Source organism: Pholcus phalangioides, unplaced genomic scaffold (assembly GCF_987345545.1).
Source record: "Pholcus phalangioides strain wild (caught in Gottingen) unplaced genomic scaffold, Ppha-v1.0 ptg000041l_1, whole genome shotgun sequence".
Classification (NCBI taxonomy): domain Eukaryota; kingdom Metazoa; phylum Arthropoda; class Arachnida; order Araneae; family Pholcidae; genus Pholcus; species Pholcus phalangioides.
In genome coordinates this window covers 5,485,340-5,506,468 of record NW_028301627.1, presented here as the reverse complement: position 1 = coordinate 5,506,468, position 21,129 = coordinate 5,485,340, and the positions used below count along the sequence as shown (strand labels likewise).

The 21,129-nt window shown below is 36.2% G+C and overlaps 1 protein-coding gene across 1 annotated transcript; it reads right to left on the bottom strand.

The window, feature by feature from the left end:
- Positions 1 to 3,747: 3,747 nt before the first annotated feature.
- LOC149065142 (uncharacterized) lies at positions 3,748 to 20,863 on the bottom strand. Its single transcript, XM_089254414.1, has 3 exons — positions 20,789 to 20,863; positions 20,218 to 20,312; positions 3,748 to 7,442 (listed from the first exon to the last, which is right to left on the bottom strand). The coding sequence occupies exon 3, from the start codon at positions 6,512 to 6,514 to the stop codon at positions 5,273 to 5,275; it is 1,242 nt and encodes a 413-aa protein (XP_089110540.1). The 5' UTR covers positions 6,515 to 7,442; positions 20,218 to 20,312; positions 20,789 to 20,863; the 3' UTR covers positions 3,748 to 5,272.
- Positions 20,864 to 21,129: the final 266 nt, after the last annotated feature.

The window sequence follows — 21,129 nt, the reverse complement described above, 5'->3', positions numbered from 1 at the left end:
TAAAATTATCTTTCCAACTCAGAAATTACATTACTATAATTACGACTACAAACAAAAATATAAATCTCAAATATTTGTTGATTTTTTTTTGTAAGTCACTGAAATCTGAAGTGACGCTTCGTTTCCGGGATAGGCGACTTTTCTGGTTTTAGCACGAGTTGGCAACTTTGCTTACTTTTGGCATCATTTTTGACGATAATTGTCAATGTCTCGTATTTTTTTGTATTTCGAAGCTCATTTCCCGTATTTTTCCTAGAGGAAATATGGTCAGCCTATTCTGGAACATCATCACGACTGAAACAAAGCTTGAAGTTGATTTTACTGCACGTAATGCATTTATGCGGTGAAAACGATTTCGGACGATTCGTGGATGATGGGAAAACCACAGATTTTAGTTTCGATTGCGTTTTTATATTAAGTTTTACATAGTTTTTTTAAGTTACATAGTTTTTTTATAAAATGTGGCCATTTTTGTCGATCACTTTTCATACCATTATTTGTTACTGACAATTGTTGTGAAATTCATCAACATTCAGCTTGTTTCTAAATATTTTGTGTGTAATAGATGTTATTGGTTACAACAGTGTTCAACATTTCTGCAGCTGCGGAAATGGAACCGACTTTTCCCGGGTTCCAAATAGATTAACGATACAGTCTTGAGAGAAAGTATTACTTTCACGTAATATCTGACAAATTGCTCTGGCACCAATTTCACGACTGGGAATACACTGGAAGTTCATTTGACTGCATGCGATATATACAGTGAAAACGATTTGTGAAGATAAGGAAACCACCGATTTTAGTTTCGATTTCGTTTCCACATTAACTAAAAATGAGAGCTTTTCGTAAGATATAAAATTTTTACAATTACTTTTCATACCATTATTTATCGCTAATAATTTCTGTGGAATTCATGTACTAAATTCAGCTTCTTTTTAATCACTTCGAGTTTGATTGATGTGGTTGTTCCTTCAGATTTTTTACAACAGTGGACCGGTGAAAAAGCAATTTAACGGTTTAGTTCACCGACCGAATGGGGACCGACTCTACAGAAACAAGTAGGGTAAAAGGTGGGACTAACTTGCGGGCCGGCGAAAGTAAGAGAAATAATGTGTAACCAGAAAAATGTCGGAGAAATATCTTGAGGACTAACAAAAAGTAAATAAATGAGAGAAATTCTTTGTGGACCAATAAAAACTAGATAAATGTCAGAAATAATTTGAGGAAGCTACAAAAGCAAATACCGTGAATAGGAGAAATAGTTTGAGGACTGGTAAAACATAAATAAATAGGAGAAATAATTTTTGATTATATTGAAATAATTTTTTAATCCATCCGGATAGTGCACTGTATGAGCTGTTCCAAGACGAGGAGCACTACAAGCTCGACGTTGTAGAAAAGGAATGACCAAGCATGAATGACTATATTACGATATTTTTGATGATGAACTGAGATGATGATTAAAATTTTCGTCCCATTTCGTATTTTTCTCAGGGATTATTTTTCATTTTAAATTGATTTTATACTCAATTTATCTAAGAAGTTGCGACCGAACTCACTGACGATATGCGTAGCATCTGCCCATGTATAGCTTTATTTTGTTTCTTCAGCCAGTGAAGGCAGGAGTTTTTTTTATGTGCTTAATAAAGTTCCGGTGACACCCGATACAGTGCTTACACCTCCTGGGTGCCACACGGTATCCTCAATCCTCACCCTCAATCTAAAGGAACGTAGTTTTCTTGATCGTCTTTGTTTGACTGGAGTAGTTTTACCATCCTTTACGGACGTACTTTTCTGGATCGTTCTTGAAGGGGGTAGTTTTCTCGATCGTCCTCGAGGTTTTTAGTTTTCTCGATTGTCCTTGAAGGGCGTAATTTTCTGATCATTCTTAACGAACTTAGTTTCCTCGATCGTCCTCGTGGGGCGTAGTTTTCTTATCCTTAACGAAAGTAGTTTTTATTGAACTGTATTCGAGGATTGTCATTATTTTTTATCGGCCTCGATGACAGCACTGGTATCACTTTTTTATATTTTCTCGCAAAAAAATTACCGCAGCGGTAGATAATGTGCTTTTTTTAAATATTTAACCACTTTTTTAACAGATAATCCGCGAGTTATATGAAGGAAAATACGGTAACTACATTTTTTTTATATTTTCCTCAAGTGGTCGCGGGGCCCATGGGCAGTGTACACGTAGCCCCAAGGGCTCCGCAGACCACCGTTTGAAAACCACTGTTCTATAAATGGTTCCATACAGGGCTGTCTTAACAGCATGAGGGATCCCCCGGGAAAAGTGAAAAGCTGTGCTTCCCCCCTACTAGCTATGTTACTGTCTATTATTGTACTAGTCTATCAATAATTTACATACTTTTTCACCAAAATCATAGATGGTGATTTGAATGACCTGAATATCAAATCTCATCATCATGAGGACTCCAGGCACTTTAGCGCCCCCTTCCACGGCCGTGCCTGAGTGGGCCTATGCGGCTGTGATACCATGTCGTTTTGTCATTGTGCGCAGGGTACTGCCCAGATTTAAAAATTAAAAAAAAAATAACGCACGTTGGTCTACAAAAAGAATTTCTACGAACAATCCTGGTAATGAGTCTCGACAGTTCAATTATTGTAGTAGCAACGAATATTGCAGGTTGATGAAAACTATCGCGAATGGTTAATTAATTTAACGGTTCACCAAAAAATCCGTACCTCTCTTTCGTTTTTTATTGGAATCTCGAAACCATATTTCGATGATGGGGTGGTGCGAAAATGTATCCCCGGCTGAATAAGCGCTTAATAACGGCTCTGGATACAGATAATACAGATTATTCAACAAAGGGCGAACTCCATGGTGTGAAAAGTGTCGAACATACACGTGACAGTTTGGCTTTGCCACAACCCTTTGCTTACCAGTTGAACAAAAAAAGGGATGAGGAAACTTCCATTACAAATTTTAATCCATTAAATTTTTAATTAAAAATTTTTTCAAGTGGTGATGTTTTTTCCAGGGCCAAGTTCAGGCCATGTTTTTGTCACAATGATGTTTCGACAAGAGATGTTTTTGTTCGCGATGTTTTGACGTAGACCCGTTGTGGGAGATATATCTCTTCGTGTTTTCTTCTTGCTTGGCTTATCAAGAAATAGGAGTCACTCTGCTTGTAATTAAAGAAACTTCATGGGACAACTCACAAAAAATCGAATATTTGCCTAGAAGCATCAAAAACTCACGTTGTTTCAGAGCAACATTGCCAAGTAAAGGGTAAACAACGATTGATATTACTAAAAGTTTCACTGAGGAAAAAAATTAAATTTTTTTTAAAATTTTAAACGTGCTATTGTTAGTGTGTTTGTACCTGATCGAACCCCTTTTTGCTATGAGTTGTAAGTTCTTACTATTAAATATGAAGGCAATAGTGGAATTCTTCTCTGCTAACAATGTCCTTACTCTTACCCACTGACCAATGGGAGAAGCTCATTGAGCATGTCTAAGACATGCCATGTCATTTGTACAATCCAATGAAGGGTTGGTTTATTCTAATGTCCGCACAGGAAAAGACGGATTTGACAATTTATCAGTTATTTGCTTTCTTCTTCTTGTCGCAAGACTTTTGACATTCCAGGCAAGTGATTTATTTTTTCTGATTTTTGAAAGTGTATATGAGAAATTTCTTGGTCATAATAGTTTGTAATTAGATCCAGTGGTTCTGTTCCATAGGATAGATTTCATTAAAAAAATTCAAATACAAAATAAATTTTTAGACAAATTTATTGTCGTCAAAAATTTTTTGAGCTCCACTGTATACTCAAATACAAAGAATGATTATCTGGAAAACTACAAAAAAAAAAAAAATGCACGCACAATCTCAGTTAACATTCTAAAGGTATCCAACTACCTTTCTCAGGCACTTTTTTATGAAATGGTACAAGACTGAACTTTAATAAACATTTTAATTTTATAGAAAGTGTCTCGAGATGGTGAAACAATAACAAATTTTGTCACATTTCTAGGTCTAATTTTAAGCAGAATCAAAGTAATATTAGGAATACAGAATTGCAAAAAATTCTAAGATGAAATATTTTGTTATTTTCACAGTACATTTAACAAGTGGTGATGCAGGTTCTGAACCAAAATTTAAAGGATTGTAGAATACTCTCACAAACACAAAATCTGTTGCACGTGTGGATTTCTTAAAATTTCATTTTCAAAAAATATTTCAAAAATATAAAACACTAAAAAAAATGCATATTAAACGCAGTAATGGGACAAATACGTATGTTAGACCTTAGATTTTAGTTCATAACCTTAACAATGTATGACAGAATATTATACCATTACAATTTTTTAATGATAAAATCAATAAAAATCATGTCTCAAACTCAAAATGTCAAAAATATCATCCCTCATAAAACGTGTTTCGTTTTTATTGCCATGAAAGGGAAGGACTTGTTGCAACCTCAATTAAGAGAGTTTAATTCAATCTCAACAGTAGATTACTTGATGTAAAACCACATTATTAAACTGATGTATTAAACATATTCGGATGCCTTAATGTTACAAAATTACTAAAGTTAACATTTAAAACGCTAGGGAGGACGCACTCAACATGATCCAATGAAAACAGTTTCAAACGTGGGAAATATTCCATTATTGTGGCACTAAGACAAAAAAAAAATTATCACAATTCTGAAGTCATCAATGGATATCTCAATTCCTAAATATGCTTCATCTTTTTTAATATTAAGCTCACAAAGACGTACCAAAAAACTATACCCAGGGCCGGAACTGCGGGGGGGGGGGGAGGGGGCAAAGGGGACAAATGCCCTTGGCGGAAAATTTCAAAAAACAAAGATACTGTTATGAAACCATCGAATCTCGCAGCGGTGGAGTCGGGAAAAATAATTTTTGCCGCCACCCCCCCCCCCACAAAAATCAATCCTAGTTATGGTCCTGACTATAGCTATTATTACCCTCCTTCCCCCTCCCCCCCATCACTTGAGAGAGGTGCAGGTTCTTCCACTGGAATATCGTGGTAAGACCAGGGCTTGACACATGAAAAATCTAGGCACGAAAGCAATTATTTAGGAGCCAAAAATTTTTTTTTTTGAGAAAAATAAGTGCAAAACAATGGTTTTTTTTACCTTTAAAGGACATGGTGACTTCTTTCTATGTTCGTACATGTACAGATACAACTCCAAAAATTTCATACAGTTCACAAACTTAAATTAAAAAACCAAAACAAAGGTAAATTTGGGCACCCCAATACCACTTCTTTAGTCACGATGGCGATTTGGGATTCGTGAAGTCCTGGTTAGGACATAGTCTCATGTGTTGCGAAGTTATTTGCTTGACACTTCCAATTTCATTTGAAATCTCTTCAGAATGAACCAACCTGTGCTTCTTCAGATGAGAACTGGTTGAAAACTTCTGGTAACAAAAATTGCATTCATGTGGCTTCTCTCCAGTATGGAGCCTATAGTGTACTTTTAAATAGTCAAGTCGAGAAAATGCTTTACGACAGATTTCACACTCGTGTGGCTTCTCTCCCGTGTGAACTCTTTTGTGTGTGTTTAAATTGTCTGCTCGAGAAAATTTTTTACTACAGATATCACATTCATACAGCTTCTCTCCTGTATGTACACTTTTGTGTTTCTTTAAACCACTACTTTGAGGAAATCTTTTGTGACAGATATCACACTGGTGTGGTTTCTCTCCCGTGTGAACTCTCCTGTGTCGGTGAACACTACTTCTGTCAGAAAATACTTTACAACAGATTTGACACTGAAGTGGCTTCTCTCCAGTATGGATCCTATAGTGTAGCTTTAAATGGTGAAGACGAGAAAATGTTTTACAACAGACTTCACACTCATGTGGCTTCTCTCCTGTGTGAACTCTTTTGTGTTTGTTTAAAGTGTCTGCTCGAGAAAATTTTTTACTACAGATATCACACTTATGTGGCTCCTCTCCCGTGTGTACACCTTTGTGTTTGTTTAAACTGCTACTTCGAGAAAATGCTTTATGGCAGATATCACACTGGTGTGGCTTCTCTCCCGTGTGGATTCTACTGTGTCGGTGAAAACTACTTCTGTCAGAAAATAGTTTACTACAGATTTGACACTGAAGTGGCTTCTCTCCAGTATGGACCCTGTTGTGCACATTTAAATCGCCAACTTGAGAAAATGTTTTACCACAGGTATTACACTCATGTGGCCTCTCCCCAGTATGGAGCCTATAGTGCAATTTTAAAGGGAAAAGTTGAGAAAATGTTTTATGACAGATTTCGCACTTGTGTGGCTTCTCTCCTGTGTGGACTTTTTTGTGCCTATTTAAATAGCCTTTTATAGGGAATGTTTTACCACAGACATTACATTCATGTGGCTTCTCTCCTGAGTGGAGTTTTATGTGAATGATTAAACTGCTATTTTGAGAAAATATTTTATGACAGATATCACACTCATATGGCTTCTCTCTCATGTGGAGTCTTTTGTGCATATTTAAATTGTTGCAGCTAGAAAACATTTTACTTCAAATACCATAAAATGTGAATGCTATAATTACCTACAAGAGAAAGTGTTTTACCACAGATTTACCACTCGTGTGAATTCTCCCGAGTGTGGACTCTTTTGTGTTGATAAAAACTATAAATGTCAGAAAATTTATCACTTTTACTCACTAAATATCAGACTTATATGGCCATTCTCTACTATGGACCTTGTTGTTATTCAAATTGCCTACTCGAAAAAATATTTTACTACAGAATTTACACTCGTGCAACCTCTGCATGAGTTTTTTTGTATCAGTTCCAATCGCTGATGTCAAAAAATGTTTCACCACAACTGTATGGCTTCCCTCATGTATTTTGTGTACATTTTTGGCAAAAAAAAAATTCCTGCCATAAAATTCACACTCATGTGGCACCTCCTTAGCATGAATTTTTGTGTGAGTGTTTAAAGTATTGATCTGATGCGACGTTCTTATGCAGATGTAGCTTCATTTTGCATAGATTTGAAAATTGTTGATTTCTGAAAATGTTTTACCAGAGATATTCCGCTGATGTACGTTTTCTATAGTGTGGACTATATAATGTCAGTGTAATATTTATATGGACACTATTCAAAATCATTCCTTTTCATCATCAATGTTCTTCTGCAGCACTGAAACTTGTGTGAGTTTTTTCCAGTTCTAAAATTGATCAGAAGCAATAAATTCTGTCGAAATCAATATAAAGCTGGTATTGCCTTCATGCACATCCTCTCATTATGTAATCTCGCAGATGATTTACCCATACTATTGAAGATGGGTCTAAACGTGGAGCAGGCAACTAAATCTGTTATAGTTTCTACAGTTCGTCTGAAGACTGACGTTTTTCAGAAATATTTCTCAGCATATCCTCTTGAAAAACTTCTGATGTTTTATCCTGCAGATTATGATGGGAATCGTCATTTACCTGCAAAAAAGAAAAAGTATATCATCATCACAATGTCTGAATCTATTACAATCAAGGGTTGCAAGGTTTTGGTCAATTTGGTGAAATCCATTATATTTACCATACTGTCCAAAACACCCGTTTTAAAAACCATACATGAAAAATGTGAGTGCAATGGACCGTACCAATAAAAAGAAGGAAATGCTTACAAGAAAATAGATCAAAGTAAAAGGTAAAAGCAAAACCTTTAATCCGTATTAACCTGTCCAGTGTTTCCGATGTAATATTACGTCGGGAGTTGAATGGAAGAAATAGAAACACCCTTCCTTCACCGCTATTGTTATGCCACGTGTGTACGCCTAACAAAGCAACCCTAAAACTTCTCATGAAAGAGATTAAAAACATGTTATTTTTTCACTCACAATCATCTTTGTTTCCCACTCGTCTTTGTCTGAGGGGATGCACTTAAAGTAAATTCGTAGATAGAAGACATGAACACATATCATACATATGCATTTTTCCAATGTATTTTCTGATCCCAGAAATCATATGAAGTCCTATATGAAATCAAATATAATTATTTTTTATTGAATAATATTATGCGTGATGGCAATAACTGTTGTTCATTCTTGACGTGATGCTATGGTTCCTTGACTTACCTACGCCCCCCATTCAGTTCAACTTGGTTGATTAGAAGTTCAGGGGGGACATTTGAATATATTTTTATACCAGAATAGATCTGATAATACTTTTGAGGTCATTGAAAAGTTTACTTTTAATGCCTGATCAACAGTTTTTAATTTGACTTTCGAAAAACAAGTTAGTTAACGGATTTTTCACTGTCGATTGTCCACTGATACAAATACAAGACCGCAACAGGCAAAATTCCCAACGAGGTGGCTGAGAAAAAGATGCCCATGACAATTATGGATGTCATATTATTAAAATACATTGAACATTGAAGGACCGGACACACCCCGCTTCTCATCTCGTAGAGATATCGAAGCGTTCCCGAAGGATGGGTGTATCCGGAAAGTTTTATTAAAAACAACGTAACATGACCACCTCAGACAAAGACAGCAAAAAAAAAAATAAAATAAATAAAATAGATTACATAAAAATTGATCGTCAACCTGAAGTCATATAAGAAATAAATAAAATCTAGACAATCAATGTTCAGGGGGGGGGGGGGGGGAACTGCAAAAAATAAATAAACTCATATGAATGTCTGAATTCTCCGTATTATTTAATATTTCGTCTGAAGTTCAGAGCTTCTTCGCCGTCCCTCCCCACCCAGGGATGGGCTAAAGCTGCAGCAGCACATGGCCCCAAACTTTGATGGGCTCAGTATAGAGTTTCTAAATTCCCGACATTTTGGAGCCATCGGGAACCGAACGGGAAATAAAATTTCCCGAAATCACTTATTTACACCAGAACCCCTTTTATACGACTCCTATTTATATCACGTTTTTGCGGCCTCCATACTTTTTAAACTTAAAATATTTCATTCATGCGCCACACAATGTCAATTACGCAATGTTTTCACGACACAAATCCCAAATTTTATAATTGATTAATAACATATTATCATTATATTTATATTATTATTAGAGCCCGGAAGTTCAGGCAAAATGCCATAAATGCCTATTTTCAATCTTTTCTGAAAAAATGTATTTTTTTTTTAAACTTTTTTTGTCATAAATGCCTATTTTTACAGTTTTAAGTTTATTGGTGCATTTCAGAGACCATAATATGTAAACTTGGATATTTTGAGCACAGAGAACAAAAGAAACGCTTTCTAAAAAATTTTCCCAACTCTCAGTATCAATTATCAGAAAGTCTCCCCCCCCCCAGTACTTCCAGCCCCATTTAAACGGGAATGCATGATCTGAGATGTATAGGGAACTTGGTGTTGTCATGCATTAACTTTGCTTTGACCGGATGATGTTAGACGTGAATAATTTTGTTTCAGATGAACACAACACACTTTTAGAAAAGCAGAGAAAAATTAGAAATTTGTTTCTCTACATGCTTCACGTTATGTCTCGCTCAGGCATTGGACGGCATTGTATGTGTATAGTTGACCAATGGTTGTCCCAAGCAGAGGCGGATTTAACGGCGGGCGCACCGGACGTGAGCCCGGGCTCCCGACTTCTGAAGGGTCCGAAAAACTCATACTTTACACTTTTTTTCTAATTTAAAGAGGCCCAATATTTTCTCTTGCGCCCGAGGCCTCAACTGACTAAAATCCGCTTCTGGTCCCAAGAGGTCATCAGTTGACATCATGACTCCCACAAGGCGAGGTAGGAGAAGACGGGGCTCTGTTTTCATTTCGCTTTTCACATCATAAATGCTTTGCGAACAACCATAGTTATTTGTTTATTTTTATTATTTATTTATTTTTGGGTGACCTCTTGTGAATTTGATTAAATTGACAAGAGTCTCCCTCAGGGGTTGGAGACAAATACTGCCACACAGAACCCCATTCTTGGAGGAGTCCCGCATACGTATGAGGCAATATAAAAAAAGGTAAGCTTTTTTACAACAATAAAACAAGTTAGCTATGTATCAACTATAGAAATGATAATGATTGTTCCAAATAATACATCAAATAAATGAGAACTATTCGCAACTCGAAGGGAACCCCACGAGTCATTTTATCTACGGGCCCCGCGTCTGGTAATGGTGGCCCTGAAATTGACCTGAGGAACCTGAAACACTTTATTTTAAGCTTGAAATCAATTTTAACTTGGATAAATAATGCAGCTATTATAAACTGTAATTGAAACAATAGACGGATAAAGTGCAACAAAATTTCAGCTAGTTTTTGGACACTTAATACCTTAGTTTTTAGTCATATTTCCTTTTTTTCTAAAAATTATAAACGCCTTTTTTAGTGCCTATTTTAGGTATTTTAAGTACCTTTTTGCCTGTCTATTTCGACCATTTTTAGTGATAAAATAAATTTTAGGGATAAAATGATTTTTAGTGATAAATCACAAACATTACACAAGGGGCCGTTCAAGTATTACGTCATCATCGATGGGGTTTCCGATTTGCTGACTTTTGATGACAAGGGGGAAGGTGGTTTGGATAATGTTTACGTCATCAACCACCCCTTATGAAAATATGAAATATTTTTAATAGCATCTTACTCGGTGCATCAAAAACGAGAAAACCTTTTGGTAGTTTGTGGGCACTTGAAGTAACACCCCCCCCCCCATTGATAAGTGCCCTACAGAGCCACTTTAGAGATCTGTAAATGTTCCGCAGATCCAAGTGATCTGGAAATGTGTCCGGGCCGCTTAAGTGCTCTGGAACTGTGCCACGCATCACTCAAGTGATCCATAATTATATGCCGGGGGTCACTTAAATAATCTGAGAATGTGCCGCGGGTAACTTGAGTGATGTAGAACCCCACTGGGTGGTTCTACCACTACGTCACGTCACTCAAGGGATTTCTAAATGTGTCACGGATCGCTGGAACTGTGTCCCGGGTCATTTAAGTGATCTGAAAATGTGCCACGGGCCGCTTAAATGTTCTGGAATTGTACCACAGGACACTTAAATGATCTGCAGATGTGCTGCTTAGTTCATTTTGTTACAAAATTAGGTTTGAAGAGGGCAGGCCGCATCAGATAACCCCCAGGGGACATATTTGGTCCGCGGGCCAAGAGCCTTTATGCGATTTATCATTGTATGGCTTAGGTCACAATGAATTTATTAAAGATAAATTTTGAGTTCATACATAGCCTTCAAATAACATTGAAATTAACAGAAATTGATTATAATAACATATAAAGGTATTTTCTTCCGAAATTTCAATTAAAAAATATTTTTTTTGCATTAAAAAAATAAATTTTTGATCATGGGAGGAGGCATGAGCCCCCCTGTGTACGTCTGTGATCCCAACAATATGCGTTAGGATTCTGAGGAGCAGAGCTGATGACGAAACTTTGCTGACAAGGGGAAGGGGGGGGGGTTAAAAATGGCTAAAAATTTGCTTACATAATACTTGAACGGCCCCTAAGTTACAATCCAAAGAACATGGCAGAACAAAAAAGGGGGAAAAGAAAGTAAAACAACAATACAAATTAAGATGAAAATGAAAAAAAAAGATATACATTCTAATTGAATATGAATGGAATAAGGCAAAAACAAGAAAAAGATTTAAGAATATTAAATATATACATGTAATATACAACTGTTATCCAAAATAGGGGGGAAAAACCCCATGTAACAATTCAAACGGGAAGAAAAATAATAATCGCACATATGCATGTATATAAATTCTCACATAATTTCTACTTCAGCTACTATAGCTAGCAAAGAAAAACAAGAATGATTTCAAAATGTACTACAAGCTGACAGGTTGTAGTACATTTAATTTCACATACATATAATTTCTTAATACATATAATTTCTTAATTAATAATTTAGGTGAAATTTTCAAGTTAGAGATCCAGTTATAATCCTGAATATTTGAGATACCAATGTTTCTAAATAATCACTTTCTCTGAATGTCCCACTCGCTACAGGCAAACATGTAATGATTATTTGTATCTTCAGAGGTGTAAAAATCACAAGTAGCTGATTGTTCCTGGTTTATCCTGAATAGATGGCTTTTGGTTGGGTTCTGTTAGCTAACAAGCAGTAGGATAATGTCTCATATTTGCATCTTTAAAAATGAAGTGAAAACTTTTCAATCGATTTGAAGAAACAATTTGCCAGAGGGTAATTTAATTGATCCCTAATGAACTGGTGAATATCAAGTTTCCATTTGTTTTGGAGTAAATTTAGAACATCTGATATTCTGGAGGTGAAGTGACAGGGTTGTTAGCTGCTGAACATGTGAGTCGATCAGCAATTTCATTGTATAAAATATTTCTGTGCCCTGGTGACTAGAGACAACTGATACTGTAACAGTTGGCGCTCAGTTTGTGTTATGTCTATCATATACTTTATGTTTATAATTATTTTCTGTCGACTAAACAAACTTTTGTTACTTGCGGGCGTTTTCGGTGCCGACGTGTCACGAACTGTTTTGGGAGGAAAAGAAACTAGTTTCCGAACTTGCCGTTTGGAACGCCGATGTCAATGGGGGCGCATGTGCGTTACTCCTCATTTGCATGCTTAGTGATTTGAGAGCTATATATAATCACGTCCGTGCTTCAAATCGGCCTTCAGTCTCATGTAGCGCTATATTCGCAAATCATCCGAACAACTCGGCTGGTCCGATGTTCCCGTCAATTGCTCTCCAAGAATGCCGTTCAAGGATATCTGGTGTCCGTTCTCGATCTTAATACCTTCGTAGATCTTGCCGACTGCGATCTGGTGCTGGCTGGCATAGTCAATAGCAGTGATCTGATACCGTTTCCTCGTATGACACTGAAATCTGCAATCTGATGCTGGACGTCGTACTTTCGTCACGACGTCCGCCGTCGGACTCCACCGCTTGAACGCCGAAATCCATGTGTAGCACTGCCGATGTCCGCGATCCATTGACGCCTCTTCGTCAACGCCCTGGGTTCGTCGAGATATCCGTTAACTGGATTCCACCACTTGATCGCTGAATTCCCTGTGTGGTTCTGCCGGTGTTCGTGATCTAATATCGCCTCGTCAACGCCCTGGGCTCGTCACGATATCCGTCATCTGATTTCTACTGCTTGATCGGCGAAGGCCAAGTGTGGTTCTGTCGACGCCGAGTTCTATGTGTGACTCTGCTGACATCTGTGGTCGAGCATCGTTTCTTGAAGACCATATCCGAGTGTCACCTCCGCCCTAGTCTCTTCACCATAAGTATACTTTGCGATTTTCCTACTAGTGAAGGGTTTGCCCTTGAATTGATGTCTTGACTAATGTGTTTTAATTTGTAATAATAGAAATAAATAGTTGTTCGAAACTGTTTTGTTCATTGGCAGATAGACATACATTGCAATACTGAATTGGCTTTATAAGAGGCATGTACCGATGCACAAAAAGAGGTTAAAATGACAAAGTGAGATTTAAGATTAATTATAGACAGTGCTGAGATGGCAGATTTACTATCTGTCAGGATCACATAATCAGTTTTTTCAGAAATAAAATTAGATGCAGCTTTGGCAATTGCCAAACACTCCACAGAAAATACAGATGAGCAATTATGAACCAAGGCTTGAATACAGCATGAATTTTTCACACAAAAAATGCCAATGGATGTATGGTTGTTGTTTTTTGAAGCGTCTGTTGCTATGATAATGGAATCAGACCAGTGGAGTTGTTTGTACTGTTTGAACAAAGGCGGAATCAGATTTGAGTCAGATGCCATTTGAAATGGAGAGAGTGTTATAAATTCAATATTTTTGATATTGTCTCTGGTGGGTCTGGAATGACGATAGGCTGAAGTGGAATCAGTAATTGATTATCTTGCATAAATTGAATATGCAAAGAATTGCAAACTAGTAAAATTGTGTTGAGATATGTTGTTGATATTCGTGCAGACAAACTTGAAAATAGTACCATACCTTGATAATTTGTCTTGAAGAAACTTTCAGGATAAGTGAGGAGAAGGAAGGTTTGCCACAAATACTAAGCAGAATTGGAGTGGATATGGGAAGGCCTGAAGCAATTCTTAGTACTTGATTATGGATAGCAGAATATTTTTCAAGATTTTTCTGAAAAACGACTGTTCCAAAGCATTGAACTATAGTTGAAAAAAAACTAGATGACATTATAGTAAATAGACAAAGGGTTATGACCAGAGCACCTTTAACTCTGCCAGCAATAATTCTTGTGATGTTTGAGACATTGTCTTTCTTTAAAAGGCACTATGAGAATTCTAAATAAGTTTCCTGTCAAAGATAACACCCAGAATTTTCTACAAATTGCAGTTGAATTTCATTTATATGAAGGTTAGGAATACTAAAATTGTTTTTCATTGTAAAAAGAACAAATTTAAACTTGTCAATTGAAAGAGTGAAATCCCAATTGATTCATCTAATCTTTAACTATGGATAAAGCGTTGTTGAGCTCAGTGTTGATATAATTGGGATCATTATTACTGCACCAAAACATGATGTCATCAGCATATACCAATGGATGAATTGAATTGGGTAAATGAACGAGCAAATCATTTAAAAATATATTGAACCACCAAGGTGAGAGAACACATGCTTGGGGAATGCCACGATTAAAGTTGATCCATGATGATTTGTTTCCCTAACTGATAAAATACTTTGTTAGATAAGAAGTTTTTAATCTACCTCAAAAAATTACCATGGAAACTAGTCATATGTAATTTATGAAGGAGAACAGAATGTATCACTGCATTGTAAGTTCCTCTGATATCCAAATGCACCAACACTCTCACACCTTTTGTCTTGAAAACACTGACAACATTTTAGGTCTAAAAGCAAATTTTACATGTCAGTTCTAGGTTTGAAGCCATAAATTTTGGAGGGGAATAAGTTGTATTTAATAGTTATCCAGTTCGGTTCGAACAAAAAAATATTGTACAAATTTATACAAAAAATTGAGACGTTTAGACAAACAAAATTGTTTTAAGACAAATAAAATTTTAATTGGTTGATGCATTTTGGCTCTACAATGGGGAGCCATCATCAGGATCTCATGGTCAGAAGTCGCACAAATGAGTTGTGGAGGGGTGATGTTTATGTCTGGTTGTCCAGAGAGTTCGCCTTTGTATTTGCTGAGGCTGAGTGGTCTTTGGATGTGAATTGGGGCGTCATCTATTGCAAAGTGTTGAAAATTCTGTCTCAACTGAGGTTGATAAAGCCTGTCCAAGCTGACGAATAGGTGACGTGTTCCTTCCATCATTAATGAGGAAATCCTGGCAAGTTCTGATGAAGTATCCCTAGAAAAAATTCAGTTTGGGAATTTTTTATGTGTTACCTTTTTTTCAAAAAAACAGATGCTTTCTCAAATGACTCATTTGTGTGATTGCTGACCAGGAGGTCCTGATGACAGTTCTCAATTGTAGAGCCAAAACGCCTCAACCAGTAAACCAATTAAAATTATATATAAATTAAAAACAGGCAAAGTTCTAGTTTTTGTGATAAGAAAAAGTATTATAGGCTCAAAGATTTTCATGATTATATTTGTTAAAGTGAGTGGTCGATAAGAGAATGGATGTCTGGGGTTTTTGTTTGGTTTCAGTAGGAAAATAGGTTTGTCTTCTTTCCAGCTTGATGGTATACATCCTGATGATATGGAATGGTATTGAATGAAATGTTATTGAATTCAGCCAACAAAAACTCCAAGTATTCTCGTGATATTAATTTATAGGTCTTGGCATTTACTCCACCCAGATCAAGTGCAGTATTAGGCGTTTTCTGGATTGCTGATAATAATTCTTGAAGAGTAAAAGGTATGTTGACATCAGATGAGAAACTATTGTGGGGACCACACAGGAAATCATAACTGTAATGAACATATGGGTAAATGAGAGTTTCTTGTAAAAGATCTATTTGCTCATCGGGATCAGTCACTAAAGAGTTATTATCGTGAAAAATGGGGTTATTGTCCTCATAAACTTTTGATTGAATGAAAAAATTTGAGTCTTCTTAATATTGTGAAGATTTTAGGATAAGATGCATGTGTCAACAACTGTTTAGTCATGAAGTCATTTTTACGTTGCTTAAGAGTTCTCTTAAAAATGGCAAATCTTTTTTTGTATAAAATTCAACAGGGTTGGCATGGGCAACTTCAAGGCCCGTCATTTGGGGGGGGGGGGGTCGGGGTCATTAGGCCAACGCCCCCCCCCCCGGCATTTGAAAATACACTAAAAATGGTACATATATATAAATATATATATACACGTACATGTGCTTTGCCCCCCCCCCCTCCCCCTGGAAAAAGTTGAAATGACGGCCCTGGCAACTTCTGTACTTGCAGAATGCTCTTTTCTTAGATGCCAGAAGTAAACGAACTGATGTATCAAAATATTTGTTACATCAATAGCTCTTATGGGTTACTGTGATTTGTGAATTTACACAGGAGGTCTTTATGAATTCTGAGTAGGTATTGTTATAATTCATCAAATTATTGTTATAGTTTTTCAAACAGGTTACAATACACTTTTCAGAAGCACAATGAGCTGGGATTTTAATTGACAAAGTTATAGGGATATGATCACTTTCATGAAGTGAATCTCCGCAAGACCATATGATATTTCCAAGAAGATTAGTACTGCTAAAACTGAGGACAATTGTATTGGAAGAAACAGCTGAAAAATGTGCAAGAGAAAGCGGTTGTATGATGCAGACAGGATTTAGAATGAACCAATTATACAAACTATGACCTGCTGTATCTGTGCGAAATGAAGACCAAACAAAATGTGAGCTGTTAAAATCACCAACAATGATGAATGGAGGAGAAATCTTCTGGAACAAGCTGGACATTATGGAGATAATATCAGATGTATCTGCAAAATATAAATTCAAAATGGTAACAGTGTTATTTCGGAAGTAGATTTTTATTAGAAGAGCTTCCACTCCTGTGGAATCATAGTGATAAGTCTCTTGAGAAGGAATATTTCTGACAGCTGTCAACAGACCACCCCTTTCACCACCATTATGGTCACACCTATTAATTTAGAAGTTTGGTAAATAAAAGTGATCATTCACAGTTAAGAAAGATTCTTGAACACAAAGAATGTCAAAATCTTTTATGAATCTTAAAATATGATGTTTTTTATGCTTAATACTTCTCACGTTCCACTGTGAAAGATTATTATGTGAAGACATTAAAACAGAAAGTAGTTGTGATATTAAAATCAATTGTGCCTTAGCTTGGCATGTTCTGATATTGATTGAGTAAACTGATTCACAATGGATGAAACACGTAGGGGGATCTATTAGTTGTTGTTGAGAAGATGAGTCGACTGGAGATCCAGGTTTCTTATGACAAGGCAATTGTAAGTGGTTCCCTAAGGTACGTAATTCTGTTACAAAAATTGCAACCATAGATTTCATGTTGTTAGCAAACTCATTTCTGAGGTCATCAATTATCTTAATAAAGTAAGTCCTTGTGTGTGATGAAATCTTGATCATCATGGGTTATTCTATTGTCATGGATTATATCCAAGTCCTTATATAATTGATCAACCATGGATTTTATTTTTGATTTTGTGATCCATTATGGGTTCTTGGGAATGTTGAGCTGATTTGATTGTGAAATCTTTTTACCCAGAGAATTATTTCTGTCTTTAAATCTTTTCCTGGCGACAGATAGAGGAATGAACATGGTTTTGACATTTGAATTCCAGTATTTTTTGTTCCAATTTATATATATCACAGCTATGATCAGATGCCATATGATGAGCATTGCAATTCCAGCAATTAAGATTTTCAGATGTACAATGATTTGAAGAATGGGATTCAGAACCACATTTGATGCAAATGGGTGCTGTATGGGAGCAATATTTTGTAAGGTGGATAAATTTATTGCAATTTCGGCACTGTCTGGGTCTGTCTATGAATAATTTGATATTTCTTCTGATCAACCATGCTATCATTTTTTCTGGCACATAATGCCCCACGATGGTTATGAGGACGTTAGCACCTTTAAAAGTGAACCTTCTCACTTCCAATACACATAAATTATTCCTTTCTTCAATTTCTGTAATTAATTCTTTCAAATCTTTTTGAACTGCAATATCCCTGGGTAAAAATTGACTGGATAATTCTTCTAGAAGTAACTTGGTTTAATATGAATGTCCAGAAAGGATTTCAAATTCAGAATATCTAAAGCTATATTTATGTTTGACGTTTCCACAACCCTATGGTTTTTGGAGGGGAAGTGTGCTGAAGTGATGCCATTGGGTGAACGAACATTTTCTTTCGAAAAATTGTTGAAGATTTTTGGGTTCGATTTCGGAAAAGAACCTCCATTTCCTTCCATTTGCAGCATGCAAAATTTTTCAATACCAGAATTTGAGGCCTAGTTAAGAATATCAAAATTTGTTTTGTTAGATACCACGTGGGTAACAGGGTCTACTTCTATGTTGCATGAATTAGCTATTACTGAAGTATTTCCATTTGATGACATCTAAAAGACAGCGAGGAAAAAATAAAAAGTGAAGACTGATGTTATGTTGAATTGTCAAAATTCATCATAACATTACATTAACTCAATCTTAAAATAGTTTTAATTGTAGAGAAAAGAAAAGATTATTATATTGAATAGATTTTTGCCTTATGTTTTATTTGTACAGTGGAATCTTACATAATTAATCATTTGATTATACCTATATTTAATTGTATATATTATGGTACATATAATAATAATAATAGTGGAAAGCAAAATCTATTCTATAGAAAGTTTAGGCCTTAAGATACAGTTGTACACGGTACTGCTGCCTTGGGGCCCCAGATGAGAAACACGGGTCAAATTACAAAGGGTTGTAAGAGAGTGAAAGAGATGGTCATCGAGCCATATAAGGTAATGTTTGTTTTTCAGGGGGTGTGATTAAGGGTCCTTGGCGAGAAGAATTTCTCCGAAGGTCTTAACGGTCCCCTTAAGTTTTCCCCTTTTTTCTGTTGTACCTCGATTCCCCCTCTCTCTCCCTTCTTCGCCAACGGTAAATTAAAATGCCGAATAGTTCCCTTCAGGACCTGTACTCAGTACAAATTCATATAGTTTTGGATCGCCAAGGGGCCTTTTTAACATACCCTCTGGGAAAATTTGCTCGCAGTCTCGGGAGATGATTTCTACCAAGGTTTCGAGAATTCTACGCTACTGTCGGAGGAGAGTTTTTGCTCTCGCTTGTAATTGAAGCTTGCGTGAGTTATATATGTTCGCTCGCTGGTGATTTGAATTTACTATGTGCCTCGAGTATTCACGACTCCTGTGTTCTCGAGTAAATCGCGTGCGTCTACCGCTATGTATTAATTAACGATTGTACGAAAGAGCAGAAATCATATGGATGGAGGGTCTGGATCAATGGTCATTCCAGCAATTACTATGATAGAAGAACACCTTCGCCTTCCAAAAGGCCGATAGTAGCCAGCTAGCGATAGTAGCCAGCTAGCGATAGTAGCCAGTCGGTGAGTGCCCCTACCAACCTGTTCCTGAGAGGTGCTCCTACGAACCTGCTCCTGAAAGGTGTTCCTAACAACAGGAAGTATTCCTAGCCGCCAGTGACCTGCAGAATATGCGGGAAAATAAGTTCCGTCTTCATTATGGACAAACCTCCATGTTCACCTTTTCGAACTTCAACCGTAGTCTGCATAAATAGACAGAACGATAATATGTAAGGTTTTTTTATTTAAATCATTGTAAAGCGATGTTGTTGTTTTTTTTTGTCTCGGAAAATCTAACCTTCATTTGGTAGATGTTTACATTTATCTGTATAACCTCTTTAATTGTTAAAAGGTAGCTACCTACACCATTATTTTCTATTGTTAAAAATTAAATATCTTCTTTTCCTTAAAATTTGACTCTGATTTACTTGCTCATGAAGGTGTTGTGTTGTTTTCTTTCATCTTATGGATTGCTTAACCCCTTGTCTTGATCCTGCAATATTTATTCGAACCTGGGTGAATGGATTCCAATTTTGAATCAAAGAAAAATATAAATTAAAGAAGAAAGGATCAAGACACTGACTTCCAAGCCTCCACAAACAACCGCTTAAGCGGCACCCTAACTATAAATTTACTAACAGTTACTCACTAATTAAAACTGTGAAAAACACCAATTAACTAAAAATTGAGTTGAGGCACAACTGTGCTCAAAAAAGAAGAAAAAAGTGCTAGATAAATAAGACACACAAGCCAAAAAGAAAACCAACCGCTCTTACCGACGGTTTCTCTTCCTCCCGGCAACAGAATAATCGCCACAGCCATTGAGATCAGCGACTTGACTTGTTTTCCGTCCTTTTGTACCGACCTAGAGCTTTAGGACAAGGGGGGGGGGGAAAGAAACATACAAAGTTAGTGTGTTAGATTGTTAGTTTTTTAGAAAAAGGATTTGATGCATCAACATATATGTATGAAAAATACCATACAATTAGAATATAGTAAATATCTTAAACATATATATTTTTAAATAGCTATACACATTCATTTTGTATATACCACATATACAAAACCCATACAGGTGCGCAGTCTTTTCACAAATTGTACAAATATTAAGTCAAATTCACAATATATGCAGCACAAGAACTTTTCTCAAATCAAACCAAATAGCTACATACAACAAAAACAATCATACTTGCATGATCCAACTGAATTATCCACATAACAAAAATCACAATACATTTAGCAAAAAATAATTCCAAAAGACAAATGTATTATATACAAATATATACAAGAATTACAAAGATGTTTACAAGATATGAGTAGATGGAAAAACAAATCATTGATATTTACATCAAATCAGGGACTTAAAAAATCGAGATCAGCGAGGAAACATGATCGGCCAAGTTTATTGGGTAAATATTGTCGACTGTGACTGAACTCAGCTCACCAGATAAACAAAGGATGAAGTTCGTAGTGGTTGTTATTCCAAAAACAACCGAAAACTATTTTAAAGAAATTCGATTCAATTCATCCTGACAAAAACAATATTAAAGAACGTTTAATGGAGATGAAATTGGAAAGTTTGAGCAAAGCAATGTCATAAACAATGGAAAAAAAACAATTACTTTGTATTAATTTAAAAAAACTGTAACAACCACTACTAACTTTGTTTATCTCGAGAGTGAAGTGCA

What these genes read in the sequence shown, in the direction of transcription:
- LOC149065142 (XM_089254414.1), bottom strand. Translation starts at nt 6,514, where the DNA reads ATGTTTTCTAGCTGCAACAATTTAAATATGCACAAAAGACTCCACATG.